Source organism: Cibotium barometz, chromosome 57 (assembly GCF_041138505.1).
Source record: "Cibotium barometz isolate CiBa-2024 chromosome 57, ASM4113850v1, whole genome shotgun sequence".
NCBI lineage: Eukaryota > Viridiplantae > Streptophyta > Polypodiopsida > Cyatheales > Cibotiaceae > Cibotium > Cibotium barometz.
Window position 1 is genome coordinate 14,915,366 of NC_141102.1, and position 25,314 is coordinate 14,940,679.

A 25,314-nucleotide genomic window follows, 5' to 3' on the forward strand; every position below is an offset into this window, starting at 1 on the left:
TAAGGATGTGAATGTGATGGACGTGAATAGATGTGATGTGATGTGAATCAAAATGTGAATGAATGAGATGTGATGTCATGTGAATCGGGATGTGAGTGAATGAGATGTGATGTAAATTGGGATAGATGTGAATGGATGATATGTGATGTGAATGAATATGATGAGATGAGATGTGGATATGGGTAGATATACGAGTGGATGAGATTTATGCGGATAAATGAGGAAAGATGTGATGAGATGGAAAATGATGTGATGAGAATGGGAATACATATGAAATAAATGAGGATTGATGTGGAACAATGTGGAAAGACGAGAGTTCGTTATAGAAACTGCATTTATAACCTGTCTTTTTACTGTTTTATGTCAAGAATGCTCGGGAAGCATTTTGATTGTCTTGTGAATGAGGTCATGGAGACCTAACTGATAAAGTTGTAACAACTGACGGCGGCGAAGAGTCAATGTTGGACGTCTCGCATAGCAAGGTCGAATGAGGTCTTGACCAGCCTCAGTTCGATTTAAATGCTGAGGTTTCGGTACGGTGGATGAGGGACTAAGGAAGCAACCTATGAGTGAAGCGCTAGGTGACTTGCAAAGGACCCTAGAGGTTGCTGACCATATGGTGCTCGGGCTCTAGGTCGCCGAAGATACCCACACGTACATCCTGAATTTGGACATGGATCTGGTTGATTGACCTTGCTGGTCTTCAACGGATGTGTCCATAGCTCTTTTATATGGATCTGTTGATCTTGCTGATCTTCAATAGAGATTCTATTTTGATTTTTATAAGTGAATCTATTATCCAGTACTATGAGCTATGAACTATCGACGAAAAGACCCTTGAGTGGACAGGTGGGGTGAGCGTTCTGGTTGCCAATGATGCCATAGGTACATCGATGAAGGAAAATTTAGAAATTAGGATTCAACCAAATTAATTTTGGAGGATTATGATCAATGATACTATAGTTTCATTAAAATATTGTTTTAAAGACAGTTGATTCTGTGAAAAGGGCAATTTCATATTGGGTGTGTAAGTGGTGTGACTAGTTTTAAGTTTGTATGAATACCCGGCTAGGGGGCCTGGGAACTCTTTTCCCTGGTACATGGGAAAAACCTAGCCAAATTCTTAAATGGATCCCATCACTACAGTGGTTAAGCGGTTAACCCACGGGACTGGATGGGGTTAGGCTAGATTGATGGGTCCCTAAAATGAGACTCAATTCTGTTATGGTACGATAGATGAAGTAAATTCTGGATAAAAATTGTTCTATGGAAAAGAATCAACGGTTGTGCCTCTCAATGAGGAAAAAAGCGTTGGTCTCTATGATCCAAGTACAATCTTTTCCTTGATCTGACTATGGGACTTACGGGTTCGGTCAAATGAGTTCAGTTAGTTAAGGCTTTTGACTACGTTAGAGTAAAATTATTCTGGAGGAATCGCCCGTGCTTTTCAGGCAAGGGAAGTTTTTCCGGGTTCGGTTTTGGAAGAACCGAGGGATTAGTCTCTTGTGTCTAGATATCCATGGGGGTGGGGCAAGGCCCTGAGTGAGGGACCCTGCCCCGATGCAAGAAGTGCTACTTCTACTGCTAGCACTGCTAAATTCGTTACGCGGTGGGGATAGGGATCTTTCACAAATGAACATTTGTGCACCACATTTTTAACACCCCCCCTTGGTTCCCAAATGAGTCTCAGCCCAACAGAGTAATGTGAGATACATGACATGAGATTATTTGGCCCCCATTGATTGAAGACACATATAAAATCACTTAGCCTACATCATTGGTGTGGCTAGAGGTTATTAAATCACCATGACATGAGATTCTTTGACCCAACTTGATTGGAGACACATATACATTCACTTAGCCTACATCATTGGTGTGGCTAGAGGTGATTACATCAACATGAGATGAGATGAGATATAACATAATCTCTACTTTTCCTTGCATAGCACTCTCTTATGCTCAAATAGAGTGTCCATAAATTGATTGGAGACACTTATACATTCACTTAGCCTACATCATTGGTGTGGCTAGAGGTGATTACATCAACATGACATGAGATGAGATATAACATGATCTCTACTTTTCCTTACATGGCACTCTCTTATACATTCACTTAGCCTACATCATTGGTGTGGCTAGAGGTGATTACATCAACATGACATGAGATATAACATGATCTCTACTTTTCCTTGCATGGCACTCTCTTATGCTCAAATAGAGTGTCCATAAATTGAGGCTAGGGTTAAAGCATATAATGTTTTACAAAAATATTAAAGTTTGAATGTTCAAGTATAAACTTGATAAATTTAAGCTTCTAATTTAAATCAAAATATGCATAGGCTAGCACAAATGTATACAAATCTATTTTCCAAAAATGTGTGCCATCAAATAATAATGTGTGGATCCTCCTCAATCTTTTTAATCCTCTTCACCTATAAAATATACAACAATAAATTTAGTAAACAAATACTATATAGACATACAAACCATCACCACATACGTATTTTCTAGGCATAAGTAACCCAGAAATCACCCTGCCATACAATAATGCAAAGATAACCCAAGCGTCCCCAAATTATCTAAGTCTAGGATATAATAATATTTTTAAGAGAGCTTAAAATACATTCCTAATAACATTTTGACCACTTGTTTAAAGAGAATGTGGGGGGAGAGGGAGAGCTTCAAACCCTAGTAAGAAAACACACACACACACAAGAGAGAGCAAGACACAAGAGAGAGATGGATAGTTGAATTTTCTTTTATCTTCTTCTTCTCTACTCAACCAACATAACATAAAGATATGAGTACACACTATATGGGTTACTACTGAACTACTACAACATATAAGGGTCGGTCCATAATGTGAACCCGACCAAATGAGCTGGTGCTATAACTATGCCAGCAGTATCTAGTAATCCAAAATGGCTATCACACAGCCTGTCATCCCACTGGCCGCATATCACCCATAATCTCGCCAACCATGCTAGTGGTGTAGATGTAGAAGCTATCACCTAGGCGGGTCATCAATGTCTTCCCGGTAGCACTAGTTGAGCTCAATATCTCAACATTGTTTGTTGTAGATTTTTCATTTTTTGGAGCTAAGGCACCTTCTCCATTACTTGAGGTAAGCTCCTAGACATAATTGTGCTCATTCATTGTCATTGTTTATTGCACCTTTGGGTGTTGGGGTGCAAGATATAGTAATGCTTAAGCTTATGCTCATGGACTGACACATATGTTTATAGCTTATGCATAAGCTTTATGCTTATGAATAAAAGAATATGCATAAGCATAAGGCTTGTGAATAAAACATAAAGCATATGCTTATGCATAAACCATAAGGCCTTATGCATATGCTTACACATAAGCCTTATGCATATCCTTAATGTATAAGGCTTATGCATAAGCTACAAAGCTCATGCTTATGCATAAAGATTTATGTATGGGCTTATGCATAAGGACCTTATGCATATGAGCCTTATGCATAAGGACCTTATGCATATGAGCCTTATGAAGCCATAAGCCTTATGCGTAAGCTTCTTATAAACGAGCCTTATGGCTTATGGTGTATGCTTATGCCATAAGCCATAAGACTTATGCATGAGCCATAACGCATAAGGCTCATGTATAAGGCTTTTATGCATAAGGCTCATATGTCCTTATGCATAAGGTCATTATGCATAAGGCTTATGGCTTATGCATAAGGGTCCCATACATAAGGTTCATGTGTATAAGGTCCTTATACGTAAGGCTTATGCATAAGTCTCTCTTATGCATAAGTATGTATAGTATGTATGAGGCTATTCAAACTATATATACTTATGGACATGAGGCACATGGACACAACTTTCACATACACATGTATGTTTTTTTTCATTATATGTTTTATACCTATTTATGTGTTTATGTATTGAGTAAGTCTTCATGTATTAGAATATACAGGCCAACATACCATTAAGCTAGTCTACTCCATTTTGGCTAGTTTATGCCATTGTATGATGCAGGCCCATCATGCTATGGATGTGATGAGCCTACACAACAATCTAATAAGCTCACATTAACGAGGCCCACCCCCGATCCCTCATGTCTATCTTTACCACATCAACGTACGGAGTTTAGGGGGTCTAGTAGATGTAGTAGTGACGGGGGAGTAGGGAACTTTTTTTTTGGGAGAAGTGTCACTAAGTCTCCCACAACATCTCTCCAACACAAGAGGGGTGGTTCATCATCCCACAGTTATGAGCCACCATCCCCGAGGAGAGCAATGCCACCACATGATCCACACGAGTTTCAATATGGCATAGATGTGGATGGGTCGCTCATCAAGAGGGAAGCAGGTCCCTCATGAACTAAATGCATGTACTTGTGAATGTAGAGTTCACAAACTCATCATGGATAGTAGAGGGAAGCAGGTCCTTCATGAACTAAATGCATGTACTTGTGAATCTAAAGTTCACAAACTCTTTTAAAATATGGAAAGCACAAGATGAGTTATGAAAAAAAATGTTATTAATGTGCTTAAAACTAAGTTTCTTGTTCCACATCCAAGTCTCTGCCCCTTGGATGATTTGATGAAGAAGAGGATAAATCTTACGTTCTCTAATAGGAGAGAAACCAAGTTAGAGAAGCCTAGTATTTTCTCACTAGAGGAGTGGAGGCACGCGCGTAGCTTTATGAGGAAGCATCCAAGTGCACATCAACAACACACATCAAAAAGACTACAGAAGCGAGGCGCTTCGGTGGGTGAGAAGGGAAATCCTCCTTGAATGAATGCTTTGTAAGTGTATGTTTTACTCTTCCCTTTAATTTAATCTATTTTGATCTTTAACTTTGTGCTTTGCTTTAATCTAATTTAATCTTTTATTCTGTTCTCATAGAATTATTCTAAATTATTATTTTCTCGAATTGAAACTTGACATCAACATGCCCTAAATTTCCATGTAGAATTATGGTGAAACCTTCTCTTTTAACACCGAAATTACTTTAGGTGTTTTCCTAATTAAAGTACGATGAAAATTCCTCTAAAAAAATATCCATGTATATGAATATACCTATTTTGAATTATGACCAAAATTTCTCTTTCAATACTTAAAATGTTTGCACAGATTATCGTGAAAATTTCTCTTTTTGTATCTAAATTTTTATGCATGTACATATGTAAAGATAAATATAACAAAATTTTCTTTTTTCTCTTTAAATAATTATGCATAAATACTATAAAAGTATTTTTCATAACTGTAACAAAAATCATTCTTTTAGCATAAAAATTTTAATGCCTAGAACACAATGGGAATTCCTCTTTTTGTATGAACAAATTTATGCATAAAATTAAACTTATTTTTAAAAAAAATTACCATAGTTTTGCTGCATTTTCTAAGAATTTTTAAAATGCTACTTTTAAATAAATACCCATAATTATGAAATGTGGTGAAAATTTCTCTTTTAGACTAAAAATAATTATTATGCATACATAGCATAATTATAAACATAATTATAAGCATAAAATGTTAGCATAACTTTTTTTCAATCTTAAAATGAATTAATATGATTTTTCCTAATCATAAACAAGTTTAAAATAATTAATCATCATTTTTATCTAGACTAAAATCATAAAAATACTTAATCTTCTTCTCTAGCTTGTCAAGCCTAGAGTTTTGATTAAGATAATTAGATTAGCACCAAGATCCATCCTTCTAACAAGGATCCATCCAAAAAGATGATTAATCTTTCAAAAAGATGATTAATCTTTCAAAAAGAGAGATTTACTAATCAAAAACATTAAATTTAAGCATAAAAGATTAGCATTAATCCAATTAACCATTATGCATCACTAAAAAGCTTGATTTCAAGAAAAAACCATTGATTAAAAAGCTTTGCGAGCATTAGAGAGGTTGGGAAGAAGATAACCATTGAGAAAGATAGAAAAAACACCATGGATTAACGCTTACCCTTGGTTTTTGGCTTGATTCTTTTAAAAAGAAGTGAAACCCACAAGGAAGCTTGGCCACTAAGATGGGGAGGGTAATCTCCAAGGGAGGATGGAGATTTGTGAAGCTCCAAAGCCTCCCAAAGTAGAGGCAAAATAGAGGGATAATAAAATTTTACTAAAATGAAGATAATATTGGCATGTAAATACACAAATATGAAAATACAAAGGAATGAGGTCTATTTATAGGTGAGGGAGGCCACAAACCAAGTCCAACTGGGTTCTACAGACTTCTTACTTCAGGTTGACCCAATTTGGACAAGTTTTGGACCAGTTTGGTTCACTTTTTGATCTAGTTTGTAGGAGGAGAGATAAAATATCCCAATTTTTTGAATTAAAAATGAGAAGTAATCATTTGATTTAGGTGCCTCCTTGAAAAGCCCCCTCCCTCCTTACTAAGGTGTCAAAAATTTATTTTTTTACTAATAAACCTCATTTTTTAACGAATAAACCTAGTACTTGGTCAACTCTTCATCTTATGTGAAATAGGGGATGATTACTAGGGCTGAGAGGAGAGCTTATACATCTTTTAAGGCTGAGGAGGAACCTTACAAGGACTGTCTTACGCCAAAATGCTGGAGGAAGCATTTGGTTAATTGTTTAATCTCTAAGGAGAGTTTACGTTACAAACAATAGCCGTCAGTGAAGGACGTCTCTCACGACAAAGACTGCCAAGGTCTTAACCAACCTCGGTACGGTTAAAAATGATGCACTCTTGGTGCAATGGGCAAGGGATCAACGAAGCGACCTCTGAGTGAAGAGCTAGGACACCTGAGGATCCTAGAGGGTTTTGACTAGATAGTGCTAGGCTGGAACAGTGAAAGTTTTATAAAAATGATTCTGAATACAAGAAAATATCATTTTTCCTTGTTTTTCTTGGTGAGAAAAAAATTCTAGAGAGTGGTAAATCAAAATTGGGATATTCTTGGATAAATAAATTCTCCAAATATCAAAAAAATATTTCCCTGAAACAGAAAATCAAAATAGATTTTCCAAGATGCAATTGGAATTAACCTAAGGGTCCAGATTTTTGATTTTTTTAAATTATGGTCCAATTAAGGTTCCTATGGACCAATAAGATTAATCCAAGTGCTGGGACAATTAAGGTTCCTATGGACCAATAAGATTAATCCAAGTGCTGGGACAAGATAAATCCAAAGAACAAAAGAAAATACCCAAAAATGAGTAAATGCCCACATAAGATGAAGAGTTGACCAAGTACTAGGTTTATTAGTTAAAAATTATGGTGTATTAATTAAAAAATGAGATATTTTAGACTAATCATTCATTTTTGACACGTGTAAGAAAAATGGAGACTTTTAAGGAGGCCCCTATTTCACATGCTTAGATGAGTTTAAAACTCAAAAATAATTGGATATTTTTGTCTCTCCTCTCTCCTAAATCAAACTAAATTAAAAAGGGAGCCAAACTGGTCTAGAACTTGTCCAAGTTTAGCCAAACTGAAGTTGGAAAATTCTAGAACTCAGTTGGACTCAGTTAGTGGCCTCCCTCTCCTATAAATAAACCCTCATTCCTTTGTATTATTATTTGTGAACTAAATTATGCCAGTATTACTCTAAACTAAGCTTAATTTCTATTATCCTCTAAAAACCTCTACAAAATTGAAGAGATTGGAGCTTCTCTCTCTCTTCAATCTTCCTTGGTGACTCCTACAACATACCAAACCAATTGATTGGTTGGGGGCCTCTACAGTGACTAAAGAATCAAGCATTTTAGGAGGTAAAGAGTGGATTATGGTCTTTTTTCTATAATTTCTAAATGTTTCTTTCTTCTCAACCCCTCTCAAGCTTGAGAATCTTTAATTTGAATGGCTTTTGAATATTATTGAAATATTTTAATGTATTGTAATAAAGAAACATATAAATTTCTATTTTTAATAATTTTTAAGCATTTTTCTCTCTCCCCCCAAAGAAAGGTCATTCCTATGACCTGTTCTCAATCGAAATGAAGCTTCTCATGAAGCATTTCTCTAATCCAAAAGTAATTTTTATGCTTGTCTAATTGGAGGTCAAAATAATGGCTTTTTAATGCTTTTATGATATTTATTTCATAGAGAAATTATGAATTAATCCATAATTGGATAATGATCCAATTAGTGGTCATTCTAATCATACTAATCATATTAAACTTCATTCTCTCAATTAAATTGAGAATTATCAGTAATAGCAGCGGAGCTATGGCAAAATTTCTGTAAAATAAACACATAGAATATTTTCATTCATAATATGAAAAGAGGACTTCCTACCATATTCTAGGAATTATCATCCTAGACTAATTGAATTATTCTCATTGTAATCATGAATTATGCATAATTTATAAATTAGAAAAAAGAGAAATTTTTGGTAATTTTTTTTTATGTTAAAAGAGTAATCCCCAAGACATTAGAAATCCATGTATTACAATGATTTAGAGAATAAAATTGGAATGCTAAAATAATGTATAATTTATGAAAGATTTAAGTTAAATTTGTCTTTTTATATAAATAAACTTTTATGATGAAAGAGGAATTCCCACCATATTGAAATTCAAATATTTAAATAAGGAAAGTATAATTCCTAGTATGAAGGAGTTAATGAAGATTTTTACTTAATTGTTAAGAGAAAATATAGTTAAATTTATCTTTTTTATATAGATAAATTTTTATGTGATGAAAGAGGAATTCCCACCATATTGGAATCCAATTAATTAAATGAAGAAAGTGTAATTCCTAGTGCAAAGTGGAGATTTTTATTTAAATTTTAAGAGAAAAATTTAATTAAATTTATCTTTTTGCATAAATAAGTTTAAACGATAAAAAAGGAATTCCTACTATATTGGAATTCAAATGTTTAGATGAGAAAAGTGGAATTTTTAGCTTAAAGAAATTAATGGTTATTTTTATGTAATTTTTAAGAAGATTTTTTTTTAATTTAGGAAAAAGAGGAATTCCCATGATAATTGTATTGCACTCATTAAAATGAGAAAAAGAAGGATTTCAAGTTTATTTAAAAAAAATAGGTATTGATATTTTAGTTTTAAAATATGAATTTCCATGATAATTGAGAAAAGATGGATTTGAATTAAATTCTAATGTGAAAAGATGAATTTCCATCATAATTCTAACTAATGAACTAAGGTTGAGAATTTATGTGGGAAAAAGAAAATCTTGGATAATTTAATTGGTAAAATCACTAAAATGATATTTACCCAAAAACTAGATGTTTAGTTGAAAGTAATCCTGGTAGAACTAAACTGAATGAATTTAGTTAGACTACGTGAGGTCGAAAAGTAAACCTAATTGTCCTTCTCTCGATCTGAATCAGACAAAAACTTCGTGACCAATTCCAATTACTAAATCCAAAGAATAGAATACTCGAACTAATCTAGTTTTTCCCTGACCAATCTCACCAAGAATCCAGTTGGATAAATGGATAAAATGATGGGTAGATTACCCTCATGAGAGATCAAGGATCCTCATTATTAGACTGGGAATTATTGGAAAAAGGGTCTTTGGAACCGATCTCAAACTGGAATCTCACTTGCATTGGAAACTCTGTTTTTCATTCAAAGGACTATTTTACGCCAGAATGCTGGAGGAAGCATTTGGCTTATGATTTTCTAAAGGAGGTTCGTTGGAACAGCTGTGGCGGGGAGTCGTCAAGGGACGTCGCCCGCCGCAAAGCCTGTCGATGTCTTGACTAGCCTCGGTACGGTTACCAGCCTCGGTACGGTTAAAATGGTGCGCTTCCAGTACGATGGGTGAGGGCCGACCAAGCGGTCCCTGAGTGAAGTGCTAGAACACATAAGGAGGATCCTAGAGGGTTCTGACCAGGCGATGCACGGGCTCGCGGTTTGCTAGGACACCAAGGCGTACGTCGAGAAAGATATCTAATGGGACAAAAGGAAAGGTTTTTGGGAACAAAAATTTGATACTGGATCTCGTTGGTTGGCCAGCTGGTCTTCAACGGAGAGTTCAGATGATGCATTTTTGTAATACAATGGACTTGGAATTTTGAAAAATGATGATCGAAAATATTTTGATTTTATTCAAGGATTGTCTTAAAGCCAGTCGACTTTGTTATAATGGCAATTTCATATTGGGTGCGTATGTGGTGTGCCTATTTAATTTTTGTATGAATCGCCGGCTAGGGGGCCTGGGAACTATTTTCCTCAATACCCGGGCAAAAACCCAATCAAATCTTCATAAAGGAATCCCACCAATTCAGTGGTCGCGTGGTTGGCTAACCCATTGGCCGGATGCTGGATCGGAGGATTCCTGAGAAACAATTAGATATGATTAGTTACGTTAATCAGTTTAAATCCTGAGAAGACCTTGTTCTGTGAGAAGGGATCATTGGCTGTGCCTCGGAAATGAGAAAAAAAGCGGTGATTCCATGGACCAAGTGCAAGTCTCTTCTTGATCTGACCATGTGACTTCAGGTTGGTCAGATCAATTTAATTTAGTTAAGAGTCTCGGACATCCGCAGGCGAGGCCCCGAGTGTGCAAGACCCCCCCCCCCCCCGACGCGCGGGAGGCCGATGCCGCTTCCACCACGCCAGCAGGAGCCCCAGAGCGGGTGGGCGGGGACCTCACAGCTGGTATCAGAGCATTGTTGAAAGCTAATAAGGATAAACAAATTCTTATCAAAAATTGATGATAAAAACTCAGAAAAAGCATTTTTTCATAATGTATTTTCATTCCGTAAGCTTCTTTAATGAAGAATTTTAATCAAAGAAATTATTTTTATAGATGGAAGTTCCCTATTTATCTGGTATTCCCAACGACCTCACCCAGTCTCAAGATATGACTGCGTTCGCCTTTGAGTATCTCATCTCTTCTGCTTCAACTCGAACAAGCCAAGTAAGACTCGCATGCCATTTCGAGGATTTATATTTTTCTGACCCAACAGAGAGACAAAAGCATAAGTGGTTTGCAGGGCAGTATGTCCATGCCTCTTGCGAGCGGCATGCAATGCTGAGGCAGAACCTCTCATTGGGATGATTCTGTTAAAGCTGAAAATGGTGCTTGGTGTCATTCTATATCATTCGACGCCTCAAAATTTCAGACTTTCATGCCAAGTCTACAGACTCCTTAATTGCTTTATTCCTAAGGAAAAGATAATAGCTCCCTTGTCAGTAAGTGAACATTTGTATCAAGGCATGGCTATGGCCTAGTACCGTCGTCTTATGCGTCTCCCGAGGAGATTTTGAATTCTGGAGCCGAGCTGCTCTATGTACATATTACAACTTTTATATAAATAAAGATATGTTTTCTAGAGAAAAATTCCCTGTTGTATAAGTGATTGTTTATGGACGAACTGTTAAAGAAAAATTTCCTATTGTATAAGTGATTGTTTATGGACAAACTATTAAAGAAAAATCTGTTATCAGACATATGTCATAGATCTCCAATAAGATCATTGTCTTGTTTAAGAAATTGTTTTTCGAACCTCTTAAGTCTTAGGATCTCGTGGACGATATCAAAATAAAAACTTAATAATATATAATTTTTGACAGAATCATGAGACGAGGAGACCGTGGCCGTCAGCCAGACCCTCTCTCTGAAGATGTTGAGCTTGACCCTAATGTTCACAAGGCTCTTCATAGGACTCAACCAGGACCCTTCAAAGGAGAAGGGGAGAACCTGGGCAAGGCTGTGGAGAAATGGGTGGAAGCCATGGAAGAATATTTTGATGTCACAGGCTACAATGAGCGGAGCAAAATGGCTCTTGCCCCAGCAGGCTGAAAATAGTGGAAACAGCTAGGGTGGCATGGAGGAAACACTGTGACACCAACCGTCTGGATTGAAATACTCAATCCTGGAACGACCTTAAAACCTATTTGAGAAAGAGATTTTGTCCCCCTAGATTTTTGGAAACCAAAATGAACGAATTCTTAGAGCTAAAGCAGGGGAGCAAAACCATCAAGGAATATCACCAAGCCTTTTCTCTTCTACTCAAATATTCACCACCTCTAGATGAAGAGCAACTCATGGCCAAGTTCATTCGGGGAATGAACGAACCCTTGGATACACTGGTCAAAAATGCCAAGCCAATGTCCATGGCAGAAGCTATCAGAATGGCGAAGGACTTTGCCAAAGCCTTCATCGTAAAAGTCCCGCCAAAGCCAGCTCCCTCATCCTTCAAGAGATTTCAGACACCGGGAAGTTCTTCCAACTTTCCACCTCCAAAGAGACACCAAGGTCCTAACCAGAATGTGGAGACAGGAAGCTTCATAAATGAAGGAAGACCTTTCCCCCGAAGTACATTCTCAGGAACTCCGGCTCTCTCCAGAATGCAAAAGGGAAGACCTTTGAAGCGAGAACAGACGCTTCGGATCTCAAGGACTTGGGCACCATCTCAAGGATTGCCCATCTCCTTCTGTGGGCCAAGGAAGCCAGGGTCCCAGAGTTTTGAGACAGACTCCTTCATATCAATCCAATCAGGGTCCCCAGCGCCAAAATCAGGGTAACCCCAGAAGAGTGCCAGCTCAGCCTGCAACCTCCATGCAAAGCAGTCTCCGAACTCCCTCCTAGAATTGGAATAACCAAAGAGAGAGAGTTCCACCTCAAACCGCAGTAGCCAGAGCAATCACTATAGCTGAGGAAGTGGAGGAAGAGAAAGGACAGATCTATGCAGCAATTGAGCATCAGGGGAATAACCATCAATTCTCAGTCCTCCATACTCCAACAGAGTACCAGGGTAAGAAATTCAAGATTTTGATTGATTCAGGCAGTACTCATTCTTTTATTTTCCCAGGATGTCTGCGTAAAATAGTTCTAAATCAAAAGTCAGGGAAACCTATGCAAGTGGAATCAGCCAGTGGGAAGATTCTTTTCACTCACCTTGAGACTGACCTTATTCAGTTTAGCTTAGATGGGAACGTAACAGAGTGCCAGTTCAGAGTCCTACCTCTGGGAATATATGACGGAATCCTTGGAATGAATTGGCTCCAAAAGAATAGGCTAACATTCATTGTCCCAAAGGAACCATCTCTTTCCTAGACCTTCACGGGAATAAAGTTCAAGGAATTGGAATTTCTGGATCCCCAGTGCTGCAATTAGTCAAGGCTTCCAAATTATTAAAAGGGCTCAGAAAAAGGAAAGTTGTGTATGTCGTTAAAATGAATCCAGTAGACATAAAATGCAAGGCTAAAGAACCAGAGTGGTTAAGTGAGTATGCAGATGTATTTCCTGAAGAGCTGACTGAGATGCCTCCGTCTGGTGAAGTAGATCATGAGATCGAATTAACCCCGGAGCTCAACCAGTAGCTCAGCGTGCATACAAAATGCCAGTCCTCCCTGAAGCCATAGAACTTAAGGAGCAGTTAAGACAACTCTTAGAGCAGGGATTCGTCAGACCCCCAGTGTCTCACCTTGGGGTGCGCCCGTTCTCTTTCAAAAGAAGAAAGATGGAACATTAAGACTCTGTATTGACTATAGAGGACTAAATCAATTAACAATTAAGAATAAGTATTCTATTCCTAGGATTGATGAACTTCTGGATTGGTTACGTGGTACCCAAATGACAAAGATAGATCTCAAATCCGGGTATTACCAGATCAGAATCAAGGAGCGAGACATCCCAAAGATAGCATTCAATACTCGCTATGGGCATTATGAGTTCACAGTCATGCCATTTGGATTAACTAATGCCTCGGTGACATTCAATCGTCTTATGCAAGATATTCTCAGAGAATACTTGGATGATTTTGTTCTTGTCTTCTTTGATGATATCTTAGTATACTCGAAGAATGCTCCAGACCAGGAAGATCATGTGTGTAAAGTCCTAGAAATCCTAAGGAAACACCAACTCTTTGCAAAGAAGAGCAAGTGTTTCTTCTCTGTTGATGACCAGGTGGAATACTTGGGATTCATAGTGTCAAAGAATGGGATTTCACCTGACCCCGCAAAGATCCAAGCAGTAGTTGAATGGCAAGAACCCAAGTCAGTAAAGGAAGTCAGAGGATTCCTAGGGTTAACTGGATGGTATAGGATCTTTATACCTAGGTATGCTTAGGTAGCATCCCCTTTAACTAACCTTCTCAAGAAAAGTATACTTTTTCAGTGGACGGCAATGTGTGAGAGTGCCTTTGACAAGCTGAAGATAGCCTTAGTAACCAACCTTGTCCTTAAATTGCCAGATTTTACCAAACCCTTTGAGGTAGTTTTACTGATGCCAGTGGATTTGCCTTAGGCGGTGCTCTAATGCAAGAAGGTCATGCAGTGGCCTATGAATCCAGAAAACTTAGAACACATGAGAGGAATTATGCCGTCTATGACTTGGAGTTACTCTCAGTAGTGTATGCTCTGAAGTTGTGGAGACATTATCTTTTGGGACAAAGATTCACCTTGATGACAGATCATCAAAGTATGAAGTGGATCTTCACTCAAAGGGATCTCAACATGTGTCAAAGGAGATGGATGCAGACCCTGTAGGAATTTGATTTTGAAATAAAGTATCGACCGGTGAAAGAAAATGTGGTTGCGGATGTGCTCAGCAGAAAAGCCTCCTTGCTTGCAGTGGTGTCAAATCCATTGATCAATGAAGCAAAGGAGAAAATCATGCAGGACAAATTCTTTGCCCCTATTGCTACCCTTCTGATGCAGGAAAGCAAGACTCCTCAGGAAATGAGTCGAGTTCTTGGATACAAACTGGATGAAGGATGCATGTAATATAATAATCGGCTATGTATCCCCAATGATGCAGGAATAAAGGGAAGAATTCTGAGAGAAGCCCATGATAGCCTGATAGTTGGACATCCAGGGTTTATAAAAACCTATATGTCTGTGAAGAAAAGCTTCTTCTGGCCAGGACTCAAAAAGGATGTACTTGATCATGTAAGGAAATGCTTAAGGTGCCAAAGAGTCAAGATGCCAGGGAAGCTGCAACCTCTAGAAAAGCTTCTTCTGGTCAGGACTCAAAAAGGATGTACTTGATCATGTAAGGAAATGCTTAAGGTGCCAAAGAGTCAAGATGCCAGGGAAGCTGCAACCTCTAGACATTCCACAGATGGAGTGGAAATGCATCAGTATGGACTTTGTCACTGGATTACCTTCAGTGAAATCAAGTTTTTTTGGTAGTTGACAGGCTAACCAAAGTTGCCCATCTGATTCCAGTGAAAGAAACATACTCTGCAATGGATGTGGCCAGAGTTTTCCTTAAGGAGATCTTCAGATTGCATGGTTTACCTAGGAGAATAGTAAGTGACCGAGATCCCAAATTCACATCGAAATTCTGGGTTGCATTCTTTGAAGCAGTAAGAACTTTCTTGGAACTCAGCACAGCCTACTACCACCCCGAAATAGATGGCCAGACCAAAAGGGTGAGTTAAGTGATTGAAGATATCCTTCGGTCATGCTAGGAACCCAAGAAGTGGTTAAGTCATTTACATCTGGTCGAATTTGCTTACAATGCTTCTTATCATCGGAGCATTGGGATGAGTCCTTTCAAAGCTTTGTATGGACAAGATTGCCTTACACCGTTGACTTGGTCTGACCCATTGATCAGAGTCAAAATGTCCAGACAAATGCTTGATGACATGGACCAGCAGATGCAATCAATCCGTAAAGAGATAAAGGCAGCCCAAGATAGGCAAAAGCAGTATGCAGATAAAAAGAGATCTGAGAGAGAGTTTGAAGAATCAGATATTTAACTTCATTCTAATCATATTAATCATATTAAACTTCATTCGAGTATGACCAAAAAGAAGTTCCTTATCCTTAGGTAAGTACATGAAGCTCTCTCCCAGATACTGTGGGTTGTATGCTGTCATAAAGAAAGTGGGCGATCTAGCCTACAAACTTCTTCTGCCTCCCCATCTCAAGGTACATGATGTATTCCATGTCAATCTGCTTAAGAAGTATGTATCTAGCCGGAATCACGTTCTTGGTGATGAGCAATTGATCTCTCTGACTCAAGGCCAGATGGTACTCCAACTTGAGGAAATCCTTGACGTTCGGGAGAAGATTCTCAAAAGCACAGTCCTCAGAGAATTCTTAGTAAAGTGGAAGTTCTTCCCTCTAGAAGACGCCACCTCGGAGAAAGAAGAAGAGTTGGCAAAGGATTACCCTCACTTTGCGAGATGAGGACATCTCGCGTTTTTCAAAAGGGAGAGGATGTAAGATTCCTTCTCAGCAGCCTGAATATCAAATAAGCCTCTACTTCAATCCCTGGTCGTCATTCTATGATTCTGAATACAAGAAAATATAATTTCTCCTTGTTTTGCCTAGTGAGATAAAAAAATTCTAGAGAGTGGTAAATCAAAATTGGGATATTTTTGAATAAATAAATTCTTCAAATATCAAAAAAATGTTTCCTTGAAATAAAAAATCAAAATAGATTTTCCAAGGTGCAATTGGAATTAATTAAAATTAATTCAGAAGACCTTAGTCTAAGGATCCAGATTTTTAAATTTTTTTAATTATGGTCCAATTAAGATTCCTATGGACAAATAAGATTAATCCAAGTTGTGGGACAAGATAAATCCAAAGAACAAAAGAAAATACCCAAAAATGAGTAAATGCCCACATAAGATGAAGAGTTGACCAAGTACTAGGTTTATTAGTTAAAAATTATGGTGTATTAATAAAAAAATGAGATATTTTGGAGTAATCATTCATTTTTGACACGTGTGTAAGGAAAAGGGAGACTTTTAAGGAGGTGCCTATTTCACATGCTTAGATGAGTTTAAAACTCAAAAATAATTGGATATTTTTGTCTCTCCTCTCTCCTAAATCAAACCAAATCGAAAAGAGCCAAACTGGTCCAAAACATATCTAAATTTAGCCAAACTGAAGCTGGAAAATTCTAGAACTTAGTTGGACTCAGTTAGTGGCCTCCCTCTCCTATAAATAAACCCTCATTCCTTTGTATTATTATCTCTGAACTAAATTATATCGGTATTACTCTAAACTAACCTTAATTTCTATTATCCTCTAAAAACCTCTACAAAATTGAAGAGATTGGAGCTTCTCTCTCTCTTTAATCTTCCTTGGTGACTCCTACAACATACCGAACCAATTGATTGGTTGGGGGCCTCTACAGTGACTAAAGAATCAAGCATTTAGGAGGTAAAGAGTGGATTATGGTCTTTTTTCTATAATTTCTAAATGTTTCTTTCTTCTCAACCCCTCTCAAGCTTGAGAAGCTTTAATTTGAATGGCTTTGGAAATGTTTTAATGTATTGTAATAAAGAAACACATAAATTTCTATTTATCTTTAATTTTAATGGTTCTTAAGCATTTCTCTCTCTCCTCCCAAAGAAAGGTCATTCCTATGACCTATTCTCTATCCAAATGAAGCTTCTCATATGAAGCATTTCTCTAATCCAAAAGTAATTTTTATGCTTGTCTAATTGGAGGCCAAAATAATGGCTTTTTAATGCTTTTATGATATTTATTTCATAGAGAAATTATGAATCAATCCATAATTGGATAATGATCCAATTAGTGGTCATTCTAATCATACTAATCATCTTAAACTTCATTCTCTCAATTAAATTGAGAATTATCCAGCCGAGCTATGGTAAAATTTTTGTAAAATAAACACATAAAACATTTTCATTCACAATATGAAAAGAGGACTTCCTACCATATTCTAGGAATTATTATCCTAGATTAATTGAATGATTCTCATTGTAATCATGAAGAAATTTTTTTTATGATTATGCATAATTAGTAAATTAGAAAAAAGATAAATTTTTGGTAGTTTATTTTTTATGTTAAAAGAGTAATCCCCAAGACATAAGAAATCCATGTATTCCAATGATTTAGAGAATAAAATTGGAATGCTAAAATAATGTATAATTTATGAAAGATTTTAGTTAGATTTATCTTTTAGTATAAATAAACTTTTATGATGAAAGAGGAATTTTCACCACATTGAAATTCAAATATTTAAATAAGGAAAGTATAATTCCTAGTGCAAAGAATTAATGAAGATTTTTATTTGACTTTTAAGAGAAAATATAGTTAAATTTATCTTTTTATATAGATAAATTTTTATGATGAAAGAGGAATTCCCACCATATTGGAATCCAATTAATTAAATGAAGAAAGTGTAATTCCTAGTGCAAAATAATTAATGGAGATTTTTATCTAAATTTTAAGAGAAAAAATTAAATAAATATATCTTTTTGCATAGATAAGTTTAAACGATAAAAGAGGAATTCCTACTATATTGGAATTCAAATGTTTAGATGAGAAAAGTGAAATTTTTAGCTTAAAGGATTTAATGGTTATTTTTATGTAATTTTTAAGAAGAATTTTTTTAACTTAGGAAAAAGAGAAATTCTCATGATAATTGGATTGCACTCATTGAAATGAGAAAAAGAAGGAGCTCCAAAGGGGGGACGACAAACACAGATTACTACATTTTTTCAGAGATCCACCCCACTCCCAGTCCCTACACAGCAGGGAAGTTTATTAAAAAAAATAGGTATTGATATTTTAGTTTTAAAAGATGAATTTCCATGATAATTGAGAAAAGATGGATTTGAATTAAATTCTAATGTCAAAAGATGAATTTCCATCATAATTCTACCTAATGAATTAAGGTTGAGAATTTATGTGGGAAAAAGAAAATCTTGGATAATTTAATTGGTAAAATCACTAAAGTGATATTTACCCAAAAACTAGATGTTTAGTTGAAAGTAATCCTGGTAGAACTAAACTGAATGAATTTAGCTAGACTATGTGAGGTCGGACAGTAAACCTAATTGTCCTTCTCTCGATCTGAATCAGACAAAAACTTCGTGACCAATTCCAGTTACTAAATCCAAAGAATAGACTACCAGAACTAATCTAGTTTTTCCCTGACCAATCTCACCAAGAATCTAGTTGAATAAGTGGATAAAATGATGGGTAGATTACCCTCATGAGAGATCTAGGATCCTCATTATTGAAATTGGGAATTATTGGAAAAAGGGTCTTTGGAACCGATCTCAAACTGGAATCTCACTTGCATTGGAAACTCTATTTTTCATTCAAAGGACTATTTTACGCCAGAATGCTGGAGGAAGCATTTGGATTTTGTTTTTCTAAAGGAGGTTCGTTGGAATAGCTGGCAGGGAGTCCTCAAGGGATGTCGCTCCACGGCAAAGCTTGCCGAGGTCTTGACCAGTCTCACTATGGTTAAAATTGTGCGCTTCTAGTACGATGGGCAAGGTACAACGAAGCGGTCCCTGAGTGAAGTGCTAGGACACCTAAGGAGGATCCTAGAGGGTTCTGATGACGACCAGGCGATGCTGCATGGGCTCGCGACTGCTAGGACATCCAGGCAAACGTCAAGGAAGATATCTGATGGACAAAAGGAAAGGTTTTTGGGAACAAAAATTTGATACCTGATCTCGTTGGTTGGCCAGGTGGTCTTCAACGGAGAGTTTAGATGACGCATTTTTGTAATACAATGGACTTGGAATTTTGGAAAATGATGATCAAAAATATTATGATTTTATTCAAGGATTGTCTTAAAGCCAGTCGAATCTGTTATAAATGGCAATTTCTTACTGGGTGCGTATGTGGTGTGCCTAGGGCCTGGGAACTCTTTTTCTCGGTACCTGAGCAAAAACCCGATCAAATCTTTATAAAAGAATCCCACCAATTCAGTGGGTCAGGTGGTTGGCTAGCCCATGGGGTTCGGTTGGATCGGAGGATTCCTGAGAAACAATTAGATAACGATTAGTTACGTTAATTAGTTTAAATCCTGAGAAGACCTTGTTCTGTGGGAAGGGATCATCGGCTGTGCCTCAGAAATGAGGAAAAAAGTGGTGATTCCATGGACCAAGTGCAAGTCTCTTCTTTATTTGACCATGTGACTTCAGGTTGGTCAGATCAGTTTAATTTAGTCAAGACTTGACTCGTTAGAGTAATCTCCTAGTTAAAAGATTCTTCACCTTCCTGGCAGAATCGCCAGTGTCTTCCGGGCGAGGGGAGTCTTCCGGGCCCGGTCTCGGAGGGGCCGCCCCCAGGCTAGCCTCTCGTCCTAGACATCCACGGGTGAGGCCCTGAGTGTGCAGGACCCCCACCCCGCGTAGGAGGCCGACACCGCTTTCGCCGCCGGGCGGCAGGAGCCTCGGAGCGGGCGGGTGGGGACCACACACATGGGCGAGGCCCCGAGTGGGAAGCTCTACCCTGTGCATGAGGTTGCTACTTCCGCTTGCTAGCACTCCAGAGAGTTGAATGCAGAGAGAGGGTAGGAGTCTCACAGATGGTATCACAGCTTTGAAAGCTTAAGAACCGAAGACGAATTTTGTCAAGAGTTTATAATTAAATCTTAGAAAGGTGCATTCATATGTTGTATTTTCATTCAGATTAAGCTTCATTGTATTTTCATATGTTGAAGACTTATAGTTGATAAATTCGATTGTATAGATGGATGCCTTGTACTTATCTGGTATCCCCGACCTTACCCAAAGTCAGGATATAGTTGCCTTTACTTTTGAGTATATCCTCTCCTTCGCCAGACTCAATCAAGCAGGGTGAGTATTGCTAGTCATTTCCAAGAGTTGTATTTTTTGGACCCAGTTGAGGGATGACAGCATATGTGGTTCTCACGGCGACATATCCACGTATGTTGCAATCAACACCAAAGGCTAAGACAAAATGTTTCTTTAGCTATGGTTTTGTTGAGGCTAGGAGTGGTTTGTGATGTTATACTTTATCACCCCACACCTCAAGATTTTAGGGTCACTTGTTATATTTTTAGGCTTCTCAGCCGTTTTATCCCTAGGAGTAGGATTATAGCACCAATGGGCGGTGAGAGCATGCACGTATCACGGCATGTCCACATTGCTGTATCACCACTTCATACGTATGCATTTGAGGTCTTGACTTTTTGGAGCCAGGTTGCTCTATGTATATATTATAAACCTTATGTAAATAAATAATGAGTTGTAAAAATTCCAGTTGTCTAAGTGATTATGAGCACCAGATATTGAGTTTAAAGGAATAAGTTCTGTTTTCTGAGGACGTATGTCGTGGATCTATAGTAGAACGATTACCTTGTCTGAAGGAATTATTTTTGAACTTCTGAAGTCTTAGAATCTCAAAAAATTTAAGGATGGGATGGTGATGACATTGAATGTGATGGATATGAATGAATGTGATGTGATGGATGTAAATGGATGTGATGGATGTAAATGGATGTGATGGATATGAATGAATGTGATGGATATGAATGAATGTGATGTGATGGATGTAAATGGATGTGATGTAAAAAATGAATGTAATGGACGTGAATAGATGTGATGTGATGTGAATCGGGATGTGAATGAATAAGATGTGATGTCATGTGAATCAAGATATGAATGAATAAGATGTGATATCATGTGAATCAGGATGTGAATGAATGAGATGTGATGACATATGAATCGAGTTGTCAATGAATAATATGGGATGTGAATGGATGAGATGTGAATCAGGATGTGAATGAATGAATTGTGATGTGATGTAAATTGGGATAGATGTAAATGGATGATATGTGATGTGAATAAATATGATGTGATGAGATGTGGATATGGGTAGATGCGAGTGGATGATATCTGATGAGGATAAATGAAGAAAGATTTGATGAGATGAAAAATGATGTGATGAGAATGGGAATACATATAAAATGAATGCGGATTGATGTGGAACAATGTGGAAAGGCGAGAGTTCGTTATGGAAACTGTATTTATGACATGTTTTTAAATGACTGTTTTATGTCAAGAATGCTGGGGAAGCATTTTGACCGTCTTATGAATGAGGTCGTGGATAAAGTTGCAACAGCTGACGAACAGTCAACGGAGGATGTCTCGCGTAGCAAGGTCGGCCAGCCTCGATTCGATTTAAATGGTGAGAGCTTCTGGTACGGTGGATGAGGGACCAAGGAAGTGACCTATGAGTGAAGCGCTAGGTGACCTGCAAAGGATCCTAGAGGGTGCTGACCATACGGTGCTCAGGCTTTGGGTCGTCGAAGATAAAAACACGTGCGTCGAGGAAGATATTGGAACAAGGAGTAAGAGTTGTTTTCTGAAACCGGGCATGGATCTGGTTGATTGACCTTGCTGGTCCTCAAAACGGATGAGTCCATGGCAATTTTATGGATCTGTTGGTTGATCTTGCTGATCTTCAACGGAGATTCTATTTTGATTTTTATAAGTGAATATATTGTTGGGTACTATGAGCTAGGAACTATTGAAAAGGCCCCTGCGTGGACAGGTGGTGAGCGTTCTAGTTGCCAATGATGCCATAGATACACCGATGAAGGAATGATTCGAAATTAGGATTCAACTAGATATTTTGGAGGATTATGATCAGTGACACTATGGTATCATTAAATGATTGTTTGAACGATAGCTGAAAGTGTGAAAAAGGCAATTTCATATTGGGTGTGTAAGTGGTGTGACTAGTTTTAAGTTTGCATGAATATCCGGCTAGGGGACCTGGGAACTCTTTTCCCTGGTACCCGGGACAAAGCCTAACCAAATTCCTAATTAGATCCCATCACTACATTGGTTAGGCGGTTGGCTACCCATGGGACTGGATGGGGTTAGGCTCGACTGATGGATCCCTAAAATGAGACTCAATTCTGTTATGGTACGATAGATGAAGTAAATCTGAGATAAAAATTGTTCTATGGAAAAGAATCAACGGCTGCGCCTCTCAATGAGAAAAAAAGCGTTGGTCTCTATGCTTCAAGTGCAAGTTTCTTCCTTGATCTAACCGAGTGTCTTTACAGGTTCGGTCGGATCTGTTTGGTTAGTGATGACCTTGACTACGTTAGAGTAAAAATATCCTGGAGGAATTCGCCCGTGTTTTCTGGGCGAGGGAAGTTTTTTCGAGTTCAGTTTTTGGAAGAACCGAGTGATTAGTCTCTTGTCCGGATATCCGTGGTGGACGAGGCTCCGAGTGAGGGACCTTGCCCCACGCAAGAAGTGCTACTTCCGCTGCTAGCACCCCCAAATTCGTTGCGCGGAGGGGGCAGGGATCTTTCAGTTATTAACATAAATTCATCAAATAGCCACCAAAGACACTCCATGGAATCTAAGGCATTTCTAGGAATGATTTGAAAGTTCCCTTGCGTTTCGTGAATTACAACTTGTAATATTGATGATTGAGGTGGCTAAAAATTACAAGACACTAGCACCTAGTTATTCAAAAACATGTTAATATTGATGATTGAGGTGGTTAAAATCTACAAGCCACTAGCCACCTAGTTACTTAAGAACATGTTAAATTGATGATTGAGGTGGTTAAAATGTACAAGCCACTAGCCACCTAGCTACTCAAAAACATGTTAATATTGATGATTGAGGTGGTTAAAATCTACAAGTCACTAGCCACCTAGCTATTCAAAAACATGTTAATATTAATGATTGAGGACAAGCCACTAGCCACCTAGCAACTCAAAAACATGTTAATAGATCTCAAAACAAAGCAATAAAGGTGGGATAATTTGAAGGACGCGTCACCTTGAAGGAGGGATAATTTGAAGGTCACTGCTTGAAATGATATGATCCTATGCATCTTCTTGAAATGTGGCCTTGCTCTGTTAGATTCATATGAATTGAAGACATCACGCAGAGGACATACTTTGCAAAGGCATCACCACGTCACTGTGCGCAAGGGATTATCACTTGCCATAGTGGGATCTATTGATTGCTGCAATGACAAGCTTTGATAATAAACCCTAATTGGGAAGTAAGCTCTTATAACATAAAATATGATACAAGTAGAGAGTCTTGCGCTAGCAAGGTCTTAACATATATGAAGTCACTAATTAATTTCTTGTGTTGGGTTAGTTTTGATTGAAGTTTGGGCCTTGGTGAAATGCTTGTTGGAGGAGGTGATAATGAGGATGATCGGATTGGAGAGGAGGAGCTAATGGGGGAGGGGGGGGAGGAGCCGTTGTGGTGGTGGTGGTGGTGGTGGTAGGGTTAGAGGAAGAAGTAGCAGCAGCTTGGGCTGGTTTTTTGCGTTTCTTCTTCTCGTAGGCGATGCCTCTGGCCTTGGCCTGCATTTCTCTGACCTCTCGGAGGTAAAGGCGGACAGCGCGGGCGCCAAAGGGGTTGGACTCGGGCTTGCCCCCATGCTCTTCGAAGGCCGCCCGCAGGCGCCCGATGAGGGCGTCCAGGCTGCCCCAGGCCTGGCGCAACGGGCACCCGCAAGGCGCCGGCGGCTGTGGGCGACCAAAAAACGGGCACCCTTGCACATGCACTTTCGTCTTCCCAAACTGATCCAAGTATCGCAGGAACTCCAACACATGCGCCCCGCTGCACTTAGCCAGCGCCAGCGGTGGCCGGTGGTTCCTCAGATACTGCCCAAACGTGTTCCAATCCCTCCTCTTCTGCGACTCGTAGCGGCTCGGAGGTCCGCCTGCTGCGCCGGCGCTAGGGTTAGCAGCGGCTGCCCCAGCTAGATTAGCAAGACCTGCAGCTGAAGGCGCAGCTGCAGCCCCTTGGTCGACCATGAACTCCGGTTGCAGTATTAAACCATGGTTAATTAAGCTCCCGCCTCCTATACTGGATCCACTTGCATCGGACCCCCCGTTCATGCTTTACAATCAAAGCACTAAGACGGAGTTAGGGCAGCTAATGTTGAGGGTGCTTGCAGGAAGCATGTAAACAAGTGCACCCTCTTCGATTCCAGCTAGCCCTACTTCATGGAGTCCATAATCAGAAGAGTGCAAAGGAAAGGCACAGATCTGGTAGGTGTGTGTGTGTGTGTGACAGAGAGAGCGAGAGAGAGAGAGAGAGAGAGAGAGAGAGTAGATCTCTTTGGCAGGTGGAACTCAGACTAGAGCTGGGCAAAGTTGTGAGAAGAGAAAGAGACTGAGAAAGATGAAGGTTTTTAGAAAAAGGGAAGAGAGACTGTAAGGTGGCAGGTAGTATGTAAATGCGGAAGCTTGTCAGGCATGAGGAGTAAAGCTACTCTGTGCGTGTGTGTGTGTGCGTGTGAGAGAGACAGAGAGAGAGAGAGAGAGAACAGTGGAATCTGCGAGACGAGAGGAGAGGAGAAAATGCAGCGTCAATATATTTTAAAAATTGCATGCGATATTAAAAATTCAAACTCCTTTTTATTCAATTGATTAAAATTCAAGCAAATTTTCCGGGAAAGGGAGATGCGGTGGCGGGCCCGCGCGCGCAGTGAAGAACAGGCCCACCCTTAAAGGGGGGAGCAAGCTCTGGCCCGCGAACGGACACAGCAAGCTTATGGCGGTGACGCCGAGATGACGTTGCCGCTCCTCCGAGTGCACGGATGTCGTCCCACGTGTCGCACTTTGAAAAGGACTGTAGGTGTACGTAATAGATGACTCGCACTTTCTCTTGCCGTTGGATCGGAGCAGATCT

General features: G+C 38.7%; 1 protein-coding gene across 1 annotated transcript; it reads right to left on the reverse strand.

Moving 5' to 3' along the window:
- Positions 1 to 23,640: 23,640 nt before the first annotated feature.
- LOC147606473 (protein G1-like1) lies at positions 23,641 to 24,924 on the reverse strand. The gene has a single exon (XM_086792001.1). It carries the CDS (start codon positions 24,516 to 24,518, stop codon positions 23,763 to 23,765), a length of 756 nt encoding a protein of 251 aa, XP_086648127.1. The 5' UTR covers positions 24,519 to 24,924; the 3' UTR covers positions 23,641 to 23,762.
- Between the last annotated feature and the right edge of the window lie 390 nt (positions 24,925 to 25,314).

What these genes read in the sequence shown, in the direction of transcription:
- LOC147606473 (XM_086792001.1), bottom strand. Translation starts at nt 24,518, where the DNA reads ATGAACGGGGGGTCCGATGCAAGTGGATCCAGTATAGGAGGCGGGAGC.